Genomic DNA, 24,198 nt, shown 5'->3' on the forward strand with positions numbered 1-24,198 from the left:
TCAAAACAGGGTCACCGGCAGCCTCGCTTCCATTCTCAGGCCAGGTAACTTAGCTACAACTGGTCTATTTGCCAAATTGCAACTCTAACAGACCATTTATCTTTCTGATTGGTCGCAAATTAGCGCAACTTCCGATAAGCGACCACTCCATCCTCATCTATCCTAAGGGAAAAGGGGGCATTCCCCTACCCTGTAAGGGTACCCTGTATCGTAGCATTTCGATTTTCATACAGCCTGCCAAAAACGTTACTCTGCGCTGGGTCTGGATAAGAAAGAATTATTTTGCAAGAAATTGCATGCATGCATGAAGTCTTCCCACTCGACGAATGTGAAGAATGTGCATGTAGACCTCTGAAACTCACTTATTTCTCTTGTAATTCCATATTAAGACATCATCACTTGTTTATTGACAGGTCCTGGTTTAGCGTTTATTGCTTACCCTGCAGCTGTTGCAGAGATGCCCGTTGCTCCTTTGTGGTCCATATTGTTCTTTTTTATGGTAATATTGCTAGGGCTTGACAGCGAGGTAAGTTCCTGTTGTCTGATGTCTGTTTGACAATCCTCTGAGCAAACAGTAGCGTTACAATACAATACTTAATTGACACTCCCCGAGGGGGTTTTTCAGTGACAATTGACATAACTAACAAAAGAACTGCACATAGATAAATTTTGAAAGAACCATAATTAATTTAAATGATTGGCTAAAAACAGGTGACGGGGTAGCTCATCTTAAAAAATCCTTTAGAAGATACTTTCTTAAATTACGTTTAAAACTATTCGAACACTGGCTAAACTTAATTTCAGATGGTAGATTATTCCATGTATTAACAATTCTATAAGAAAAGGATTTATGCCCTGTTTTAGTTTTAAATGATAGTCAGGAATATTTAATAGCTGCGAACCTCTAGTCGCCCTCCCACTTACGTTACCTCTAAAAATCTATTTATTACCTAAATATTCTGGGGCCATTCCAGTCATACACTTGAAAGCCATAACGGCATCCTGAAGTATAACTTAGTTTTAACTGACAGCCACCTTAAGCCCTTTAACACTGGATATGTCCCACACGGCATATCTGTCCAAATGCTGACATACAAGAGGAATCAATGTTGACAACGTGATTGTTAAAGTTACGTTTTTATCAAAGGTCACATCAAGGTCCCTAACAGAATGTGTCGGTACACGTTCTTTACCTAAGAGCGAGAGATGGAATTGTGGATGTCTTTCTGTTATCTGTCTGCTGCCATATATGATTAGTTTGGTCTTATCCGGATTAATCAACAAGTAGTTGTCAAATTAACACCAGTCGCGAAATCTTAAGAGGTCTTCATTCATAGCAGCAACGGCATTTTTGCAATCATGTACGCCAAACGATATGCACAATTTGGTATCATCAACATAACAATCGGATAAACAGTTTTTGGGGACAGTCGGTAGATCGTTCACATAGATGGTAAAAAATAACGGCCCCAAAATACTTCCTTGTGGGATTCCGCTGACCAATGGCAACGCATCCGAGAGTGTGGAATTAATACGCACGACTTGGTTTAATTTCTTCCAAGCAAATAGTTAGAAAACCATCTGAGTCTGATGCTGAAGCACCAACATATTGTAGTTTATCTAGAAAAATATCATGCATATGGTTGATACTATCAAATGCCTTCCTCATGTCCAAAAAACAACGGCAGTTGCTTTCTTCTGATTAATTGCCCCTATGATGGCATCAGTTGTATGTATCAATGAGGTTTCAGTTGAATGCCATTTTTTATTGCCACGCTGGTTTATTGACAATCGCTTGTAGAACACTACATAGGGCATGAATTGATTTAGTGAGATTCGTTCACATACCTTGGACAATATGGGCATCAGTGAAATGAGGCGATTGTTGTCTGGCTTTTCATGGTCACCTTGTTTTAGAATTCGTGTTACCTCCGCTGTTTTCCAGATTTTTGGGAAATACCAGATATAAAGGAATCATCAATAATAGCTGTTAGAGTGGGAAGAATTGACGGTAGAGAATTTCGCCAAACACGTGCTATAACTTTATCGTTCCCTGGAGCTTTTCCTGTTGGCATTGAATTAATTACCTTTTCAACTTCTTTGCAATCCACAGTTCCAAAAGAGAATTGTTGTACCAAAAAATGACACCTTGGAACAAAGGACGATTTCGCAAGATCGTAATTGCTTGTCCAACTGAAGTAAAAAACTCATTGAACTCATCTGCAACCAATTTATCGTCTTTGCTGTATGCCAAATCTCCCAAATCTCCCCATCAACCATAAATCAAGTATCCTGTGTTTATCTCGTTGAGAGAGAGATCAAGATTGTGTTGATGAAACCAGAAAAGGCTGGAATTTCCTACGTAAAATTCAATTGCACTAAAAAACATTCTCCAGAGGCTGTCAGGGCTAAAGAACATTGACTATACTTTTATCAGGAAAAAAACCTTACCAAAATAATTTGATTCCTGTACAATCCTTGAAGTGCTACTTGAAATCTAGCTCTAAGTAATTTTCACTCGATCTTCGGGATTTTCTTTCTCACAGTGCCTGGTGCAATTGCCGTGTTAAGAAATAATGCCGGGTGAAATATTTTTAAAATTTTACATTGCAGTTCGTAGGAGTTGAGGGCTTTGTTACAGCCATTGTTGATCTGTTCCCGCATCACCTGAGGAGGGGCCACCGCAAGGAACTCTTTATTGCACTGTGTTCTGCTGTCTGGTTTCTGATTGGTTTGTCCATGGTTACCGAGGTAATTAGAGAACTCTTCCATGAAAACTGTCGCACGGCAAAATCAATGGCAAGATCTGATTGCACTCTGATTTGTTTCAGGGTGGAATGTACGTATTTCAGCTGTTTGATTATTATTCTGCCAGTGGAAGTGCGCTTTTGTGGGTTTCTTTGTTTCAGAGTCTTGCTGTGGGCTGGGTCTATGGTTAGTGAATCATTCAAATCTTGTTTTATCAGTGTATAGTACATAATCACACAAACTCTGCTATCTGGCGTTTCATGGCTTTGCGCAGTAGCTAATTCTGTACCACATTCTCAGTCAGTTGGCACGAGAGTAAAGAAAAGGGGAAAATCCAGTAGTAGAAGTAGTAGCCCGAACGGGCGCCTAACTTATTACAAGGTGATTCATCCTCACTTTTAATTAATTCTGAGCCCTTGAAAAAATGACTCGAGCTACTAACTTTTAATGTTGGAAGCCCGAAGGGCTCCGGAAAATTTGTCTTAGGCAGCAGCCTTGGCAGACTGAGGAACAGTGGGTCCTTCTCTTCTTCTGTGCGCCCCCCTTTTTTCGCCCATGTCAGTCAACTGATAACCTGAAATATGACTGTAGATGATGACCTGTTAATGTCTACTAATGGGCTATTGTCTCAAAACGTACTTAACTTTCCTATCTCATTGAAAAAATTAATACAAGCAACACTTCACTGCCAGTAATTTTGGCTGCATAACAAAACAGTAAAGCATCGTTTTACTGTTCACTATTTGATTTCTGTGGCCATTCACTACTTGCACAATCCCATAATACTCCTGTATTACCCCCCAAAATTTTGCGTAACCATTGTTTGCAATTTCTCCTGGGACATGAAAATGTCCCAAGAGAAGTCGAAAACGATGCCTGAGCAAAAGTTTTGGGGGATAAGAGAGGTGTATTATGGGATTGTGAAAGTGGTAGTTCTCAAGGGTTTGAAAACTGGCGCCATGTAAACATGGATTTAAAGAAACTTGAAGCTCACTTTAAGGGGAAAATCCCCTCGGCTGATGTACTTGGCACTGGCACAGACTGAATATAATAAGAAAATCATGAGTCTAGGTCAATTTTAAACAGAAGCCCAATACCAAGGAAACCGTCGTGCGAACTTTGTGGGAATTAAAAGGTATCGAATGGCCCTCGGAAAGCCCTGAACCTCTTCAACAAAAACCTATTGCCTCATCTTTTAGTAACGTTACTTTTCGCAGTCCTTTATTTGCCCGTACTCAACTCGAACCGTTGACAGTCGAAGAAGAAGAGGAACAACTGTCGGCTGCACTCAAGGAAAATACCACTTTCCGCAATGAGGCGCGAACTAATGCCAGTGAGAATATTACCCAAACACTTTCTATTGATAAAAAGGATAACGAGATTGAGCGAACTCAGGTCAACGATGCTGCAAATGCTCTGCTTATTCCGTCCGAACTGAAAAACCCAAAATAGTTTCCTTTCAATTACGAATAGGAGACGCAATGTCTGTGTAATTACCGACAAGAATCTTGGTGTGTTTTCAAAAGGAACGTGCTTTGTAACTCTTGACATTTTCACATAAATGCGTTGAAATTTGGATGCTGTAGCTAAAGAACTGAAACGGGACGTATACAAAACATTGAACCCAGGTCCATGGACCACCTCTGTGGACCACCCCTCATTTTGTACAGTTTCAAGCAGAAAAATCTTTAGACGAGAAAGAGAAATCATCCTGGCACTTATCTGGACAATTTAAGCAATAATTATTGTCTCTTACAGAGACATGAAAAATTCAGGAGGCTTCAACGTTACCAGGATTCGAACCCATGACCTCTGCGAGGACGGTGCAATGCTCAATCAACTGAACTATGAAGCCAGACAGTTGGGAGCAGGTCATGTTTTGCATACGTCGTCCTCTTGGGGCCTTAGCTTGCCTTTTTTGCCTGGCATGTCTTATGCCACGATGGTAGGTCTGGATTCAGCCCAGCGGTTGGCTCAGTTGGTTGAGCATCGGACAACTGTCGCGGGATCAAAACCCCGGCCGGACCAACACACAGGGTCTTTAAATAACTGAGGAGAAAATGCTGCTTTGTAATGACATCTGCAACTGGTTAGACTCTCTAGTCTTCTTAGATAAGGACGATAAACCGTAGGTTCCTGTAACGGCCGAAGAAATATTTTGTCATTTGAAACGTGTTTTCACAGAAATACTAGTATGTGATATTTCTACAACTGAACAAGGCATGCAGCGACGCAGAAAAGTAAACAAACACGCGGCCGTCACGTCGGCAAATCAACTGAGTAGAATGAACGCATAAAATACAATATTGCCTACATCACGTACATTTAATTGTATCCTTGATTACCTTACATTGCACGAACGAACAACGCAAACGTTACTTACGATAGCCAGCGACATGCTTTCAGAACCTACAGTACAGCCTGTGCTCTCTGCTGCGAAAAGTTGGAAAAGATTTCGTAAATGCAAACAATATTTCGGTCGCTAACACGTGCAGTTGGGACAGTAAAAAACTTTTTGTATTTTAGAAATGAACTAATTAAAACAGCTACAAGATAAACTTATAAAAACCAAACATGTCTTCAGTAGTTACGAGTTCTAACGCCTCGTAGATCCCTGCATGAACGTTTTCCCGCAAGAGGCGTCCGAATTCTTCCCTCTTTAACACAGTTTTCACTTTATTGAACACATATTCTGCAACGTTGAATTCTGGTGAGAGGGATGGAGTATAAATGATTTGTGATCCCATCTGCAATAGCCATCTTTGCAAAATGTTCCTAGTCTCGTATTGATGTGTGAGGCAGTTGTCGAGTATGATATAATCGTCAAATTCAATAGCAGGATTTTCGAGTGCAGTTGTGACTCGGCCAGCCTCTATAAAGAAATTTTGAAAATTTGTAGAATCCGAAGCTCCTTCCAAAGTATTTGTGTAAAGTGCTCCTTGCAGTCCACACAATAGGTTAAGTGTTACATTTGCGCCCTTCTTATTGCCAGGAATTTTATTCACCCGCTGCTTCTCCTCTAAGAGAATTTCCAGAAACGGGATTTCCTGTCCCAGTGATGAACACCAGCCTCGTCAAAAAACTTGAATTTTTCTAGTGGCAAAGCACTCAGAAACTGCTGACAGTAAAGAGTGTTTGCAGGGGTAAATTTTTCCACAGATGCCTTTGTTAACCGCTTCCTAGTAAAAGGTCCCTCAGGCAATGTGCTATAGTCTTCAAGCACTTCTTTTTTCGATTTATACGGAAGGGAGGGCTTCTCCTTTTTGCGAAATTCCGTCAACTGTACGTCCTCAGGCTTAAGGTGTGAAGGATTCCCTGATTTCTTCTTAGACGGTAAATGTTCACCGGTGGTGCTGAAATTTTGCCACAACTTTGAAACAAACTGATTTGAATGTTTAAACCGATCGGCAACGTCGGAATATCTTCCAGGAAAAAATGCTGTTGCCGGGTCTCCGCCTTCCGCGGTAATGAGTCTAAAATTAAGCTTTTATCTATGGATTTCCCGCGAATTAGAGTTCGCCCGCTGCTATTTACAGAATACGCCATTGTTCGATCACGCACTGGAATGTGACCACATGGATTCACCCTGTTGGTGTGACAAAGCCACGTGACCAAAATCGTTGACGTTTGGCGTCGAAGTCAACCTCCGTGCTTGTCTATGAATTCGCGGTGTACCTGTTTCGGTAGAATTTCATTGAAACACGACAGGTTGGCTTGGAGCAAGGATCGGCAAAATACCGCAATGCAACCAAGTAAGGACGAACTTCAAACAAGATCCGCTCCAACACTTAAATAACGTCTAGGTGCTTTAAACAGACTTCTGAAAACACAAGCTAGTGAGATTTCCCCCTAATTTTACGAGAAGTCATTGCGATTACGTGTTTAGAACATAAGGGCAAAATTTCCTTGTCACTGATGAGGCACAACGAAAACCAGTTGGGCAAACGGATTAATTAAAAAAGCACTTGTTCGCTCGCATTTTAGTGCAAAACAAACAAACAAATCAACTTTTTCTTTATGTCCAAAACAGTACAGATAATTGTTATTTAATTCCAGTTGACAATAAAAAATCGATTTTCTTTCCTGAACAAAGGAAGAACCGATTAAACCACCTTTTAAAAATACGCATCCACTTTAAATAACTTCTTCCACTAAGTATGTGCTATTACTGGTATTCTGTTTTGTAAGGAACCCATGACCCGGAGCCTACAACTCTACTGTGTTCGTGTAACGGCGTTTTCACAGACCGATTTATTTTTAGATGAATTTCCCGCGAATGAGACTCCCACAGGAGCCCGATGACCAATTACAAGAAATTAAGCTGACGTCATAGGATCACCGAACCGGAACTGCCTTTGTTTTTTTACCTAATTCGCGGGAAGGGCTAGTCTAAAAATAAACCTACTTGTCAAAACGCAGTTTCACAGATGCTGTATGGAAGTTGCACGCTCCAGATGGGCTCCTGGTTTTGTCCTTGTCGTTCTCTTTCGCTCCCCTTTCGTTTCTGTTCTAGACAGCATGTAACCTTATCAGAGCTTCTAAAGGGAAGGGCTAGTTTAAAAATAAACCTACTTGTCAAAACGCCGTTTCACAGATGCTGTATGGAAGTTGCACGCTCCAGATGGGCTCCTGGTTTTGTCCTTGTCGTTCTCTTTCGCTCCCCTTTCGTTTCTGTTCTGGACATCATGTAACCTTATCAGAGCTTCTAAAGATATGCCAAAAATTGTATTACAGAGAAAAAAGCAGCTCTAAGCAATAAAAAATAAACACTCAGCTTTAAGTTTATATCCCTCCGTTGCTTGACTTGAATAACTGCGTAGCCACCAGTGTGGACCACAGATATCATGATATGTCAAACTGGATTGAAGCCAGCGAAAAATGCAGAAGGAAAACATTTTCCACCTGAATACGAAAAGCGTTGACTGTGTAAGAACTATAATTGATGTAGTATGTCCGTGTAGCCGCGTCAAGCCACATAACGCGCGCGAAAAATGAAGCCTCGCTTATGTTTAGGTGAGTTAACCTGGGTTGAGCCTGCAATCTAATCGAAAACCAGTACCTGGTCAGCGGTCAACTTAAAAAAAAAAAAAGGCTGACCTTGGTGTGCTCTAGGCTTGAGCCTGTGATATGGTCACGTAAATACTGGTCAACGGATACCTTGCTTTGACAGGTGTCAATTGATCAAAACATGGATGTCCAATAGACCTTATTCATAAATGGAGGCCAATTTATAATTCTTTTGTCGAAGTGCAAATTAGCCTACCAATACAGTGAATTGAAAAGAATTCTTGCTCTAAAATGAGGCTTGGTAGGCTAATTTGCACGTGAACAAAAGAATTATAAATGTGACCGCCATTTATGAATAAGGTCTATATCAAAGATGTATGCCGTAAACTAGCATGAAGGATGATACTGGTCACATTAGCATACATGGAGGGGTGGACGTACGTACGTACGCACGGACGGTCGATGACGTCAACGCTATAAAACCAAGATTTCTCGCATCGATGGGTTATTTTCCTAACAATGGTGCTCCGCGCGAGTCTCCGCTATGAGTTGATTTGATTTGATTTCTGTATGGTGTCCCCAATGGACCATATTTGTATTCTCAGTATTGGACTGGAACGTAGCTTGCAATGGAGGCTCATACGGGGGAATATATCTAAAAGTACTTGCATTTTAAAAGATTTCCCCGCATTAGCCTCCACTGCAAGCTATTGCAGTTCCAGTCCAATACTGAGAATACGAATATGGTCTATTGACTGAGTCGGAAGATACCATCATACTCTTTGATTGACCCCCAAATTTGCATAAGCATTGTTTCCTGTTTATCTTGGGACTTGCATTGGTCCCAAGAGAAACAAAAACAATGCTTATTCAGAATTTGGGGGCACAAACAAAGAGTATTATGGTATTTTTCGCTTCGGCCAATTAGCTACTTTCATATTACCCGCAATGAATTTTGTTTTCTCCACATGGTCAAACTTTCTCTGGAGAGTCCTAATTCTTGCATTGGCAAACTGTTCTTTAGGCATAGGTCCACAATAACATGAAATTCCTTACCTCAGTGAGTTAAGAAGATTGAGGACCACCAAAGATTTAAGAAGAAACTTCGTTCGCTTTTCACAACTATCGAGAATCTTTCTTTTAAGCGATGTGCTCTTCTTCATGATAAGAGTTCGGCTGATTTTGAATATCTTTAGTAATTTTTGGCTTTTATCTTGTACCAACCTTAAATTTTCAAATTTACGTCAGTTTTATTGCTCTGTTTTGTTATTTTTATTTATTAATGCAGTAAATAATTTAATCTACTTAGTTTACTTACTTAGCTTAGATCACCGCAGGTCCACATCAGCTTTATGCTGCCGGTTAATGACCTGCGATGTATGTATGCAGTTATTCCCCAGAGCATTTGAAAAGAATAGTTGCTGCACAATCTGTGGGGAAAACAAAACGCATTGCAGGTTATATGAAAGTAGCTAATAGACCTTATTCACGATGGCCACCATGTTGGATTTGCTATTATCATGCAAATTAGGTACACACTTCTGAGGGGGCAAACAACACAAGTTCGAGAGGTTATTACGAACATCTTACCCACTCATTTAATTTGTTTCATGTTCATTGAATGCTTATTACCTAAGTAATAAAATAGAATGATTATTATACGAGTTACTTCGACGTTTTTAGTGAAAAATGAACCGCTAACGAAGTAGAAAGTCAAACTGTCAAAGGCAATCCAAAGATACAAAATTATTATAAAAGGTACTTAATTCTAAATACTAAAGTGGACTTTTAGCAATGTTATTTCAATATTTCGACGAGCCGATTTTCCGCAATTTGCCTTTTTTCCAATGTTTGCCCCCCAGCATAACACATGGCTTATTGGCACGACAATTTGAAAACTAACATGGCGGCTATCGTGAATAAGGCATATTAGTGCCCCATCGCTAAATACACTTGACACTTAAATAAAGTTAATTTGCATTAATTACACCAGATATATTGGGCAGTGCACTATTAATACGGTACCGACAAAAATAATGAATACAAGTCAACTTTGCCATTGGTTACAGGTGGGGACCGTTTTTATGATAACTTGGAGGACATGATAGGGTTTCGGATCAATCCTTGGATCAAGTGGTGCTGGAGATATTTCACGCCATTGTTTTGCATGGTAAGTAGATCATTTTCCAAAACAACGCATCTCCTCGTTTTTGTCATACAACAACATAACCATAGTAGATGGTTTTCCTTACTTTTTGTGCCTTTCTTGAACAGGATAAATCGATTTTTCTCTGTGCAAATTCTTCAATAGAGGGTTCTTACGTTACGTTACGTTACGTTCAATCTGAATTCGTTAGCGATTAACGTTTTAAAAGATTAAGAAGAAAGGTGCCTCGGTGCTGGAAACCGCAAAATAATGCAAGTCGTGATCAGCATATCGCTTAACCAACATCAGCGGCTATGTTGGAAGAACAATGCTCTGGTTGTGACTGGCGTGGAAGAAGTAAGAAATAATGGAGTTTGTCTTTCACTTTAAATATGTATACTTCACACTCAAGAAAGAAAACCCGAGAGCAAATTCATAGTCTTTTTCCGCAGAGGGTATGCAATTGTCATTCATCACCGCTTTATATCTTGTCGCCTCAAAACAATTTTCTTTTTATCTTTCACAATTTAAGTAAACGTCACAAGCATTCAGTAATCAGCCGAACAGTTCGTAGTTTTAATCTTATAGTAAATGTAACCTAATTTGTCGTTTTCATTTTTACAGGGGATATTTGTATTCAGTATTGTGACGTATAAACCACTTGAGTATAATAAATACAGTTACCCTGGCTGGGGTCAAGCCATTGGCTGGTGTATGGCATTATCCTCCATCATGTGTATTCCAGGTTACATGATTTTCCGATTTTTAACCACTCCTGGATCATTTTTGGAGGTATGTCCCAACTATGCCATGTGCCTCATTTTATTGATCGTCACAATGAACTGAACGACCTAATTCATTCTTCTCTTTTTTTTAATCCACTGACGTGTAGTAAGAGTGAAAAAGCAAATGACGATAACAAGAGCTAACCATATAGAACCCAAATTCCCAATGGGCCAACCAGAAGCCTAGTTGTCCTGGTATCCTGAAATATCAAATCACCGTCCTGATGACGTCAGGGTCACTTTCAAGTTATGTTGTCGTGCGAACTGTCGTGCGATAAATTGTAAATAGAGGATATTACACGGTGGCGAGAAGATGTGAATTTTATGTTCGAGTGGTAAGAACAATATCTCACGAGTGAGCGAAGCGAACGAGTGAGATATTGTTCTTGCCACGAGAACATAAAATTCACATCTTCGATCCAACGTGTAATGTTCTTTTTATTATATGGAGACTACATATGGAATATTTCCGATTTTACTGTGTTTCAAAGTAGTCAAGTTTTACAAATTCTTTAAAAACTCTTATGACGTACAAGGTTTTCTTCGTGTTCTCGTTTTCAAGTTTTTCTGTAAATTCTTTAACTTCTTCGTCGCTGATGGACGCAAACCTGCTCGCCATGCTTTTATTTATTAAACAACAAACGCGACGAGAGAAACCAATTCAACAAAAGCAAAAGGCGGGAATCGTGACATCATTGAAGGATACGACACTCACAAAGGTGACGTGACATACGGAAAATACGCCACTCGGGTCCCGGATGAAGTGGCGTATGGAATCTACGAGTGGTTTGGTTCCCTGTAAAACACTCTCCTCCATATAATAAAGGGTTTTACCAATTAGCCAGTATCAAAAATACCATAATACTCTAAGTATTGCTTCAAGTTTTTCTTGGGACCATTGTAAGTCCCAAGAGAAAAGAAAAACATTGCTTATGAACAAACAAAGGGTATTATGGTATTTTTGATACTGGCTAATTCATCAGAAACGTCGAAATCGTAGCTTCTGTTTTTCGATCGTAAAATTTCCCGCGAAAAGTAACTTGGAGGACGCTCGCGAACTGCGTGATCTGTACCAACAAGGACTGTAACATTCAGACTGAAGCAGTGGAGCTAGAGAAGAGTTTCAATGAAGGGTTTTACTCGTAGTTTGCTGCAATGATTTGACACCCTGCTCACTGTATAAAAGCTTGGAGTAAAATAATTCTTCAGTCATCACTTTTTGTGCCGTTCGTTGACTCGTATTATTCTTCTTACGGGTCTCACGACAGAGTCTTTTAGCTTGACTGCGTCTAGCCAAAATTGATGACTCGGTCAAACTGGCCTGTAAGCAGCCGAAGCGTACCCAAATAGCGCAATTACGTAAAAAAAAAAAAATATATATATATATATACCTTATGATGTGTCCAAGTTTATCCTACGAAGAGTGCTCTACACCCACAAGTGGGGGAGCGTTACAATAGTTCAATGAATGGGACTAGTCGAAAGATGACCATTTATAAATACTGCAGGCAACACACAGTTTAATTAAAAAAGCCCTGAAGAGCCCTGCGGTATTACAAACTTACAACAAAATTTACTGGGAATGACTTTATCTGATTTCCGAGGTCACACTCGAATTCACGAAAGACGTAACACAAACAAAACAAAGGAAAAAGTGTAAACAATAACCTAACACTAACACGAGCTACGGAAACCATAAAAAAAGTTCAGTTCACAGGTTTTTACAACGACTATAACCCGATTTCCGCCGGCGAGGATCACGGTAAGTATTATGTATTATACATTGTAACGTTTACCATGCATGACTGCTAATGGACGTTTTGTTGTTAGGAGACTGTCGTTTTTGAGGATACCTAAATTTCGAGCCAGGATTCGAGCTAGGATCCGAGCCAGGATTCCAGCCAGGATTCGAGCTAAGATGAGCTTTTTCCGCTATTTATTCTCGAATCTCTCGGTTAGGTTAGGTCTATTTAGGTTGGTTCTAGTCTAGTTAGGGTTAGGGTAGGTCTCGGTTAGGTTAGCTTAGGTCTCGAATCCTGGCTCGAATCCTGGCTCGGATCCTAGCTCGGATCCTGGCTCGGATCCTGGCTCGAATCCTGGCTCGGATCCTGGCTTTATTCTTAGTTTATTTCGGCGTTTTTTTAATCTAGATTAAGCAATATTAAAAAACTTCGCAGTACGTGTTTTATCGGGTCTAAAAACACTCGGCAACGCCTCGTGTTTTTAAACCCCGATAAAACACTGCTGCTCGTTTTTTAAACATTACTTAATCTTGATTAAAGAAACGACAGTCTCCTAACAAACAAAACGTCCATTAGGAGTCATACACGGTAAACGTTACAATGTATAATACACTACTTGCAAGACAAGGTTACAATAGTGGGCGCCTCTACAGCGGGGATTTTACTGAGAGGGAGCACTTAGTGTGTCTTCTTCTGCAATAACGAAGCTTGTTAACCAGTCAACAATTATTAGGAATGAAGCACTTGTTCAGTCGGAAGAAACCTTATCGTAGTTATGTTTGTCTCTTCTAAGCGTAAGTCATTTTGGTTTCCTTTAGCGCTGGGAGGAGCTGACCACACCCATACCCACAGAGAATACAGCAGAACAGGAGATGAAAACTATCACTTAGCTTGTTTATTTGAGCCCTGTACCTTACATGTGTATCAATATAAGGAACGGAAGTATATTAATTAAACGAGGGACAAACAATTGCATTCATTTGTGCAGATACATATATTTCTTTCAATAAATGCATAATACAAGTGATCTCTTGGATCGAAACATTTCGTGATTTCTCGTTGAACGCAACTTTTGATGTAATGTTCAGCATCCGAAAATCAAACCTCGCATCTGCATCCCCGGCAAAAAAATTATATCACAAACATGCTATGGCTGGTCACGTGGATCTCAAAATCTGTGAGCTTTTCCAAATGTGTGTTAGGGGAGGGGTGGCAGACGACATGGAATTTGACGTGAAAGGCAAAACGTTGCTGTCCATCGCACGGGACAGAAAATAAACTCGCGTCGGTCAGTGTGAAGGTCCGGATACAAACTTGCTCAAGTTCTCGAATCGAGTGAAGAAGGCTCAATAGCTTGCGAAGAAAAGAAGGTTTTACCGCGCAAGAAAGCAAGTGAAACGTTTATTCATGGAAATCAAACATCGATCACCTATGTTTATGTCACATGTCGACCTCAAATCAAACTGCATGAACAAATATTGAACATGTGCAGGTATTTTATTTTGTTGTGTCAGTGATATTCGTTTTTCTTTCAAATGTTAAACAAAGGTATTCCTAAGTAGCGTAAATTGCCACTGTTATATTATTACAGCAACAGCTGGTTAGTGTATATATTTCTCAACGACTAAAGCCGTGTTCGCATTAGACCTCGATTATGATCGAATTATAATCGAATTAAGCATGAAATGAGTTCACATCAACTAATTACAGTCCCTGATTATAATTGGATTATAATTATTTCAAACAACCTCAAGGGGGTTGTTTGAAGTAATTACAGTGCGTAATTGAACTGAATGGCGAACACGTGGTGGTATGAGCAGACGAAACTTCTAATCGCTTTATGGAGCGAAGGTTTGGATTAGTCTCCTATTCTCGGAAGCTATCCTTGGTTCTCTTCTCGCCTCAAGCACATGATGGTGATGATAATCGTGGCAGCCACGCGATACGGCGCCATTTTGTCTCACACTGTGAGGTTACCCTGCCTATTGTATTTGAATTCTCGCAGATGGGGACCGAACCATAATTGAATAAAATTAAATGGAGTATAATAGCCTGAATTATACTTCAGTTGATGATAATCGAGGCCTAATGTGAACACGGCTTTAGCCATTTAATTAACTTGATATAAACGATGGCATGGAGTCGAAACGTCGCTCAACAACATTGATATCACTGATTTTTATTCTTAAACGTTATTTAGGCCTCTTTCATACGTATCCGGATACTTTTGAATCCGCAACTTATTCTCTGCGGATTAACGAAACGTATTCAAATAGAATTCGCCCATCCACACGTATCCGGATTCGCCATCGGACGAAGATTGCGAGATTGCGACAAGAGAAGCGATAGCATTTCGTTCAGCGGCCATGTTAAATATTCACGCGGTAAAGACTGGCTCTGAGTTTGCGACGTCATCAGATTTGAAAATATCCGGATTCGACCGTCCATAGGATTCTTTGCGTATTCAAAGCTTTCCACTCTGGGGAATGGATTCAAAATCGCATACCGGATTCGCCGGACAAGTGTGGACCGAAGGCGAATCCGCAAAGAAAAGTTGAGGGTTAAAAAATATCCGGATACGCGAAGATGGGGCCTCGGTTACAAAGACAATCTCGGATCTTTGAAACGTTTTGAGCATGGTTCTGGCGCAACTTGTTTGCCGTTCAGTTCACCACATTGCCCGCCACACAACTATCAATTTATAGTATTTCCAAGTCCACATGACGAACTTCAGGGTTTCGTTTCTGAAAAGAAAGACTACAATTAATCCACGTCAAGCCTCTGACTTCATTATGACAACATGGAACCTTCCATTTTCTGCGTGCGTGAAGTGAAAGTGAATCTACCCGTTACTTTAGTTGTCAGTCACTTTTCATTACTCAAAATGGCTTTTGCTTTAAAAGACTTCGGTTTGAAGAGTGGTTTTAACTTGTGCTTAGTAAAACTAAACCAAAGCAAAAACCTTAGCCAATCACAATTGACATCATCAAACGAGCCAATCAAAAACGCAGAGCAATCACTTGTATTCGACGCGGGAAAACGCTTGCGAGCTTTGCTTTTACGTCTGATTGGATGAAAACGCAACACAAGGCAGGATATTTTAGCCAATCATGAAGCATGGTATTACTCAAGAACATGAGTCAAGTATGAAGAAATCAGGTAGCCCCTTGTACCTTGATGTTTTTCTCAATTCTGTCCACTTGTTGGCCCAGCATATCAATAACTTCTTCTCCATGTTCCAGCAAAAAGAGCTCTAATTCCTGCACTGTAGTCAGCTTTTGAACTTCCTGTTTGAAGTCAGAAGACAAATCCCTAATAAGGCATCCACTAAGGCCTGGCTATACATATGTGATCTTTGATATTTCGAATAAAACAATTAAGACTGCAAAAGACCACGTTCGATATCAGTTCAAAACAAAAGGCATCATCTCGAGGCTCTTGGGAATAAACTCATACAAATCCTTATATTTATTCCCCAGAGCCTCGAGATGATGTCTTTCGTTTAGGACTGAATTTTAATATATCGAAATTGGTCTATTCCTCATTGCCATATTTGAAAAGAAAAAAAAGGACCGTATCGCGTACAGATTTTTTACTGATTTGAGCAAGGGAAAGGGAAAGATTTGCCTTTTTCCCTATCTCCGTTTGGACTTCAGTATAGACTCTTCAAATTTAAACTAAGGCACTAAACCTCTAAAAGAAGCTCCATATCGACTCTGTTAAGATGACAGCGAGTTATTTCACGTCCATCAAAGTTCACTTCTGCCTTAAATCGAACGACATCTGCACCTGTAAAAAAGGTGGTGGAGATAAGTGGAAAAAGTCTCACAACAGGACATTAGCAAGATGGATTATACAGAGATATGAACTTTCCATTCAAAGGACTTACGAACTGATTACGTGAAATTTATGTTAACCGTCGATTTATCCCACTTTAATGTAGCTGCTCATGTACCAAAAGCACCATTATCATAAATAAAAAAAATGACGTTGTAGTTGTCGTAGCTTCTACTTCTGTAAGATTTCGAATGATACCCCTAAGATTTGGATGTAGTGATGACAAGTGGCCGGAACAGCACGCCACGAGTAATGGAAGAGCACTGAGAGCTTACCCATCTCTGTGGCTTTCACATCATGGATTGATCTAATGCAATGGAGAAAATAAATAAAAGGAGAACAGTTAAACAAGCATGAAAACAATGCCACACATTAAAAGCCACCATTTAAAGCCCGTAAAGTTTTCCACAGTCCCGTTTCCTTCTCTGTGTCGCTGAAAACTTGTTAAAAGAACAAAATCTAGAGAACGAGTTACATTCAAGAATTTGTCCAGAGACGGCAGAAGTAGGGATGGAAAACAACATATATTTCAGAGAAGAAGGAAAACGCTGAAACATGTCTTACGAACGATTACCCAGCAACACTATATTTCATGACGCAATGCAAGTTCCAACCTGACCACTATGTCACTCTCTAGTACTTCAATGATTTGCTGCAGTCTATGAATTGGAATAGACCTAAAAAGCGAAAACAAAATGATGATGGTGGTGATGATGATGACAATCAAGACAGAAATTGCTCTAACGTGTCAACTACAGTTACATGGTCGATTGCCTTCAGTACTTTGCAGTTTCATGACAAACTGAAGAGAGTAAAACGTGTGGCGTTGCTAAGATTTCTCACATGTGCGCAGACATTTTCAATCATTAACGGACGCGTTTGCATCGTTCAGTCTTCTAATCGGTTGTTAACACTGTGATACAACATTATCACAGGGAGCGGGGCTCCTGTTTCTATTTTATTCGAAACATGAATAGCGGCAGTTCTTCTAATCTGGGCATTCACTACAAACAACGTACCTTCCCATCAGAAAGTCAGCGTTCCTGCTAATAAGGAAGACGGCAAATGAACCAAGAAGGCCTAAAACCGTACAAATAATAAGCAATCAGTTGCAAGGAATTGTATCGGTCTGGGAGCGACAGACTGTATGGCTACTAAAACGAGCAAATCTAAACACAAGAAATGGAAATGAAAGGTACAATAGCGAGGAAATATTTTTAAAAGGAACGACATTTTAAAGATATTCCGAATATCAAATAAAATGTCGAACAGTACTCTTGTAATTACTTCCGTATGTTTTCATTTCATGTCTTGGGCCCCCGTAGTGGAGCACTAGCTGTGTGGGGTTAAGTAATTTTGGACAACGAATTTAAATTAACTGAAAGTCTAGAGCCTTATGTTCACAAGTTGTTCGAAGCAGAGGATCGGGTGATATCAAAATGGATGTTGGAAGTATCTTGAAACTGTATCCAAATACAATAAGGTGCGATTTCATCTCTGATGTCCAATATCAAGTTAGCTGTAAGTTTAATATAGGAAAACTGCAATGCTAAGCCACCGACAGCATTAGTAAGGGGAATTGCATTTTGATTGTGGTCAGAGAAATTATTCAAGAGGAGGGCACGCTGATGTACTACCTAAGATTAAAGGGGCTACAATACTCGTCACAAATCGTTAAAACAGACATCGTTCCTCTCATTTCTACTTCACACTGTTCCCCCCCCCCCCCCCCCCCGAAATGTGCCTTCTCCCTCCCCAATGTTGAGCCACGCGTGTTTTGAAGCACTGAAACCACTGTGATACCCAAATCAACATTGCGCAAGGGGAAACAGACATAAGTGTTTCAAGATTTTTGACGAGTATTGTAGGTCACGCTATTTTAGGTAATTTTGTTTAATTTTGTTAATTATGAGCTCTAAACATCAAATTGGCAGAGCAAGAGTCTTTCATTTGCAAAATCACGGCCACATAATAACTGAGAATGATTTTTCAGCTTTGTAAACGACATTTTGATATAGACTGATATAAATTTGAAAAAAGGTGGGCCGACGTTTTTCAAATTTACCCAAATTCAATCCATTTCAATCCTCTCCAGTTTTGTCCATCCATGTGCCTTCTTGGCTTCCCTGTGTTTTGTAAGAGTTCTTCTATAGTTTTGAACAGTTATTTTGACATTTTAGTTAATTCTATGACCATTCGATCAGTGCTGAAATTGCCTAAAATTGCGTGACCTAGCCCCTTTAACTAATCAAAGGGACAATTACCGTTGTCCGTGAACAAGGTAAGGATGCCATGCAAGATGGTTCATTCAGTGTAACAATTAACAGAATTGATGAATTGATGGGATACGTTATTTCACTGAAATAACTTGAGAACCAAAGTTCAGAATGAACTGCACACTGCCTTTCAACCGGTCTGCGTGTCGCGCACGATCTTCGCGCCAAAACAGTTCCAAAAGTACCAGTCACATAAATCTGAACTTTTGCTACCAAATTGCAAGGGAGGAATGGTATTCATGCCTCCCTCCCAGTTATTACATCCGTGGACAGAAAGTTTAGACTTTACCTCCGATTATAACTGATCCCATGGCATCAAATATTGGGCTTCCCGTGTATGATGTCAGACCAAGGCAGCCTGTGGCAAGTATAACTCCAGTCACGGCTGCGCCATCTTCTATTAAAACGGTTACTGCACTGGGATCTCGTCCCCGTACCACTGAAAATAAAGTACAGTTGCATCAGTTCCTGCCAAGCGCCACTCTGTTCATCATTGCAGAATTTCCGTGTGATTTAGAGTTTGTCCAAGTGTACGTAAAACAAAGACATCGTTAAAGGCCAACCTTCAACCGACTGGCTTTTCGACCGTTTGTTTTTGTTATGGAAATTCGCATTGCTTATCGTAGGGATCTAATTGGATGAATCTCAGCTTCGGGTGGAATTTTGATATATGAAAAACTGTTCCGCGGCACGCAATGCCTGTCGCTTGAAGGTGGGCATGATGAATGAATGTAAAACAACACACATCGTACAGTTGCATTTTTCACAGCTGGACGACAACGCAGCCACTGAACACATACCTTGTACCTGTTTTGGCCTGTAGTACCCTTACTGCTTATTCCTGGAATAAGGTTTGCGAAAACAACACGCATTGCAAAAACGGAATTGTCTGGATCATCCTTTGTGTGAAAAGATGAATCGCATTCGATTTTCGCGCTTAAATAATCTCATGGGAACGCCTATTCTGTACAAATAGTAAATAATATTCTGACTGTTCCATTCATTAAACAACAAGGAGTAGAATAAACAAAATGCTACTATGCTCTTCCCGAAACGAACTTGAGTTGTGCTTCTGTACAAAGTGACAAAATAAAATGGAAAATTTCCAATATTTTTGATCTTTAGAAAGGAGTTCGGATACGAAGGTTCTGAAAACATGCACATAGTTTTTCACGGTGCGCGTGCTCGCCTTTTCTACCCCAATGGTAAGTTCGCTATTGACGAACAGTACCAGTGAAAATAGCTTATTGGGAATCATACCATATTCCTTGAATGACATTCCACTCTCTCGTGCACTTTTCCTGACCTGCGCTATGGCTAACAGCAGTGTGGCTGTTGAATACATTCAGTAAAACGGTCACCAAATCAATGTAACCGCACAGTATAATACTATGAACTTCATAATAGCAGGCCGTGGGAACTGCCCATTTCCCTTAGTAGGGCTAACGCTCATATGGTTCATATGGGGTAGAAAACTAGCTCTTCACATTACACTCTAATCAGTTAAGTCTGTTAATTTATAGTGCTACACGGCCAACGTTTGTAAAAACGTAACCCTTCCTTGTACTTGTACAAGTTCATTGCTATGACTTTAACATCTTCAGTTCCCACGGTCTGCTCCCGTCTGACCGTGTAGCTCAGTCGGTAGAGCAGCAGTGATCTAACCCAAAGGTCGTGTTTTCAATTCCCACGCTGGTCAGAGTTTTTCTCTGTCCTTGTGTGTGCCCATTTCCATTGGTAGGGCTAACGCTCACACGGTTCATATTACACAAAACTAGCCCTTCACATTACATTAGTCATTCTCATCAGTTAAACCGAGGTTCCTCTATATTGTCTTAGGAAGCTTGAGTTTAATCCTGTTGTAGTTTTTACGTTTTGTGAATTGTTCAAGTGTCCTTATCAGACTAACACGAAGTTAAATAATTACCTCACCTCCTTCAACCAAAAATGATCCAGCAAGAATAGTATAGGCCTACGGGTTCAACAAAACAGGAATCGAATAACCAAAAACTCGGGTTTGATACTATGATTCTCAGTTGTGTGTTAAAAAGCCATACTAAATTAACTAATTCTGACCAATCCCAAATGATTAGCGTAGACAGCGCGATAAACCAATCGGAATTCCACTAATGTTGTATGTAACTTTCTAGAAGCGCGAGAAAATTCGCGCCTTCAAGTCGTGAATAGTTTGGGTCTTGCTTGGCGCGTGCACTGCTAGCAGTCCCTTCTGAGTCAGTCGAACCTCCCGCTTTAGTCAGTCACGCAACCGAGCCGAGGCACTATTCTCCGCTCGGCGAGGTTGCGTGACTGACTAAAGCGGGCGGCTTGACTGACTCAGAAGGGGCTGCTAGCAGTCTCCTTGGTGCGAGATATCTTGGCCAACTAAGCCTAGAAGTTGCAATTAGATCAGAACTAGAAGTTGCAATTAGATCAGAACTATTAACTCTCGTTAAAACGCGATGGTAAAGTTAACTGACGTTTTTAAATATCAACTTTGAAACTTAAGATCCTTATCTCACCAATGTATATCACATATAAACGCGGCAGCTCACGTTTTTCGATGCTAGGTGTCATTTCTATTGCATAAAAATCATGTGACAGTAGTCTCAATCAAGTTCTAAACGCGACACAATTTCCTCTGATTTAGAGTTGTGTAAATTGCCATGCCTCGAAAAAGCTTGGGACTTAGTCAAAGCCTAGAGTAATTCTCTATCCTAAGCGCATCTAAGTTCAACACGGACTCGATAGCGAAAAGCAATACGTGTAATCGCTTTGGCTTCTTTGTCATTCATAAACTGGGTCCGCGTCGCTGAGATGTCAACAGTCAATTCTCTCACAGACAATCCCCTTTGCTGTTAATGGCATCAGGTAAAACAACTGACGCCCATAGACTCACCATAGCAAGATTCTCTAAGGGAGCAGGGTTAATAAGCCCTGTAACACCATGGTACATTGTCACACCAGCTCCAAGAAAAAATATACCCACACCACTGATAAGTGAATATACGTAACGGGCCCTTGACCAGCCATATCTAAAAGTAGGGAAGAAAGAAAGTTTCTTTTTAGGAGTGGGTATTAATTATACAGTCCATTTGAAAGAACTTATGATTTTGTCACATCTATTCAGTATTGCTGTTCGATCCTGCGTTTTTGTCTATGAATCAGAGCTAGGAATCTGATGATATATAACCCACGAAACACAAGCTTCTTCATATCGTTATTTTTCGCGTTAAAACTTGATGCGTTTTAAGCCTTGAAAAAATGTCTGGAACTGTAAAAACGGGTTTATTTTCCTTGTTTTTTTTTCCCTTAAAAAATGGTGATAAGCACTTAAAGGAAATCATGTAACAATTTACTTGTCAATATCGGCTTGGGAATTTTCGCAACCGATCAAACCTTTTATTTTAAATTTCAGGCGAGACTCCGCGCGCGAAAATTTCCGACAGCGGATGGGGTTTTCAGGGTGGCTAAGGTATTTATTTCATATCAATGAAGACCAATTTCAAGTTATTAGTAAACTCGGATTATATTGTCACAACAGCTTATTTAGAATCATCCCAATACATCCCCCCTCAAGTCTTTTACGATGGTCGAAAGTGCACCTCGGTTACTATTTCTCTGAAGCAATTTTCCTTTTGTAGCAAGTGTCATTCGATTTCATTTAGTCTTGTTTATAGAAGAGCATATGAATATCACACTTACGGGTGGTCAGGAGAGGGCTTTTTAATAGACTGCAAGATACCAACAGCTAACAAACACTACAAGGGAAATAACGTCAAAGAATTGTTACACCTGATCAAGTAAATTTAGACCACCAGGGAGACAATATTGAGATTTTGCATGACATGTTTTCCTGATGTGTACTTTATTAACGTTGGTGGAAATTCCACAGAGAAAGAAGAGGATAAGCCTTGATTGCACTGCCAAAGATGAAAAAGAAATCGTTTTTCCGGATGACAACTGCAATGAAAACCATGATTTCAATGTTTAGGACTGCAAAACGACCGTGTTTTCAAAACAACCAAAGCGCACAGCCTGTTTTAATATGTTTCGTTCTCATATTGCCAAATTTCGGATACAACAGTTTCGGACTACCGTGGAAAATGCAAATTTCTTTTGATTGTCAGACGCGGGACTCACTCCATTTTCATCATAAAAGAAGTATCTGCAGCCGATAGCAAAATGAGCAGAATGAAGACAATACAGTTTATCCGAAACGCAATGTAAACATCTAAAAACTAAAAGCAAAATACAATTGCTAACCTAACCTGGAAAAGACCAATATCAACTGATAACACTGACTTACATGTAACTAAAGGGCGCTTTCCTTTTGTCAGAACTGGCAAGCCTGATCCATCAGTTTGCAAAGAAAATGCAACAATTTGAAGGAACACTTGCATGATAATTCCTCGCATTTTTCTGGAGGAGTATATAACAACCTCGAAGTGTGTTAATTCTGTGCTTTGTAGATTACATGTAAGTCCTTCCAAATGCCCGGTCTGGCTGGTCAGGCCCTGTGGTCAGGTCTGTCAAATGGAAAGCGCTTTAAGTCCTGGGTGCAATAGCCATGGCCCTTGTTGCTGAGCGGGGGAAAAAGATATCAATCCTTGTAACATGTTTATCTTCACCGAAAGAGTTATCAGATAACACAGAGATTTGGATCCCGTTTTACGGCAAACGGCACATTTGCGTTTTGCCAAAAAACGATGAAACTTGTTTAATATAAGCGCATTTCTTTTCTGTTAGAATAAAATAATTTTCATGCCTTTATGACGAGCAGCAATTTGCCGTTTGCCGCCGGTTTCACGTCAACGTGATAAATCTCTCTCATGTGACATAAGACTTGAATATACTGTACATGAAAAGGGTTCTAAGGATGTAAGACAAACGTTATGCTCCAGTGACTATCATTCATAACTTTGTGTAAACGGGGAACTAAAAAATCTAGACAACGAAGAAGACATACATTGTATTTTGCGGGGGTCGTATTTCTATTATCGCTCTTGTTGAATTCATACCTGGTTTAACATATCAGCTAAGGAGTGAATGGGATTCTGATAACATGGTTCCTGATCCAGTGTACAAATATGCACCAAATTTAAACAGCATGACAGCTAAGTTGCTAAAATAAAACCCATACAAAAATTGGTGAGAAAAACACAGTGCGAACAATTACTAAATTGGAGATTTTAGTGCAAATAAATTCAAAGATACGCGATAGAACCAGAGGATTGATGAGTGAGCCTTGTGATGTCCTAAATGATGGCTCAAAATCAGGAAACAAAATAGAAGACATGTGACAAGGTGGTAATTGTGGGGTCATGTGTTAAAAGAAACAATTCACATATGCATAAAACAGAAGGAGATAGGCAATTATTGGCTACAAAAAGGCATGATGGATTTCAATACACATGCAAATCTTGAGCCAGCAAACCAACTGGCACATACTGCACGTTGGAAGAAAAACAAAACAGCAGTTGGAGCTATCAGAAAAGAAAATCATCAAGTAAGCACACTCAGGGTAAAAATCGCATGCTTGTGAGGGCTAGGGAAAATTGAAAATCTTCAGGACATCATAGTAAAGAGATAACGTTGTCAAATTTGCCTATTTTCGCAACAAGTAATATTTGTCACAATTTAATTTTTACAAAATGAAA

General features: G+C 40.0%; 2 protein-coding genes across 2 annotated transcripts in view; one reads left to right on the plus strand and one right to left on the minus strand.

Moving 5' to 3' along the window:
• The window catches only part of LOC138035550 (sodium- and chloride-dependent taurine transporter-like), a 32,277-nt gene extending 18,508 nt beyond the window's left edge, over positions 1-13,769 (plus strand). The window contains exons 8-13 of the mRNA XM_068882197.1: positions 414-526; positions 2,614-2,751; positions 2,832-2,934; positions 9,825-9,925; positions 10,526-10,693; positions 13,247-13,769. Of these exons, the coding sequence (XP_068738298.1) occupies positions 414-526; positions 2,614-2,751; positions 2,832-2,934; positions 9,825-9,925; positions 10,526-10,693; positions 13,247-13,318 (695 nt within the window). The 3' untranslated portion in view covers positions 13,319-13,769. The remainder of the gene's footprint in view (positions 1-413; positions 527-2,613; positions 2,752-2,831; positions 2,935-9,824; positions 9,926-10,525; positions 10,694-13,246) is intronic.
• Positions 13,770-13,906: 137 nt separating this feature from the next.
• LOC138035554 (proton-coupled zinc antiporter SLC30A9, mitochondrial-like) lies at positions 13,907-23,663 on the minus strand (the record flags this gene model as incomplete). Its single annotated transcript, XM_068882202.1, is given in 13 exon segments — positions 13,907-15,172; positions 15,602-15,715; positions 16,120-16,217; positions 16,541-16,572; positions 16,880-16,942; positions 17,285-17,345; positions 18,831-18,980; positions 19,802-19,873; positions 20,474-20,513; positions 21,438-21,573; positions 22,244-22,299; positions 23,560-23,589; positions 23,591-23,663. Coding segments are annotated over 13 exon segments (970 nt in total), but the record flags the coding sequence as incomplete, so codon positions are not given.
• Between the last annotated feature and the right edge of the window lie 535 nt (positions 23,664-24,198).

This window comes from Montipora capricornis, unplaced genomic scaffold, assembly GCF_036669925.1.
Source record: "Montipora capricornis isolate CH-2021 unplaced genomic scaffold, ASM3666992v2 scaffold_421, whole genome shotgun sequence".
Taxonomy (NCBI): domain Eukaryota; kingdom Metazoa; phylum Cnidaria; class Anthozoa; order Scleractinia; family Acroporidae; genus Montipora; species Montipora capricornis.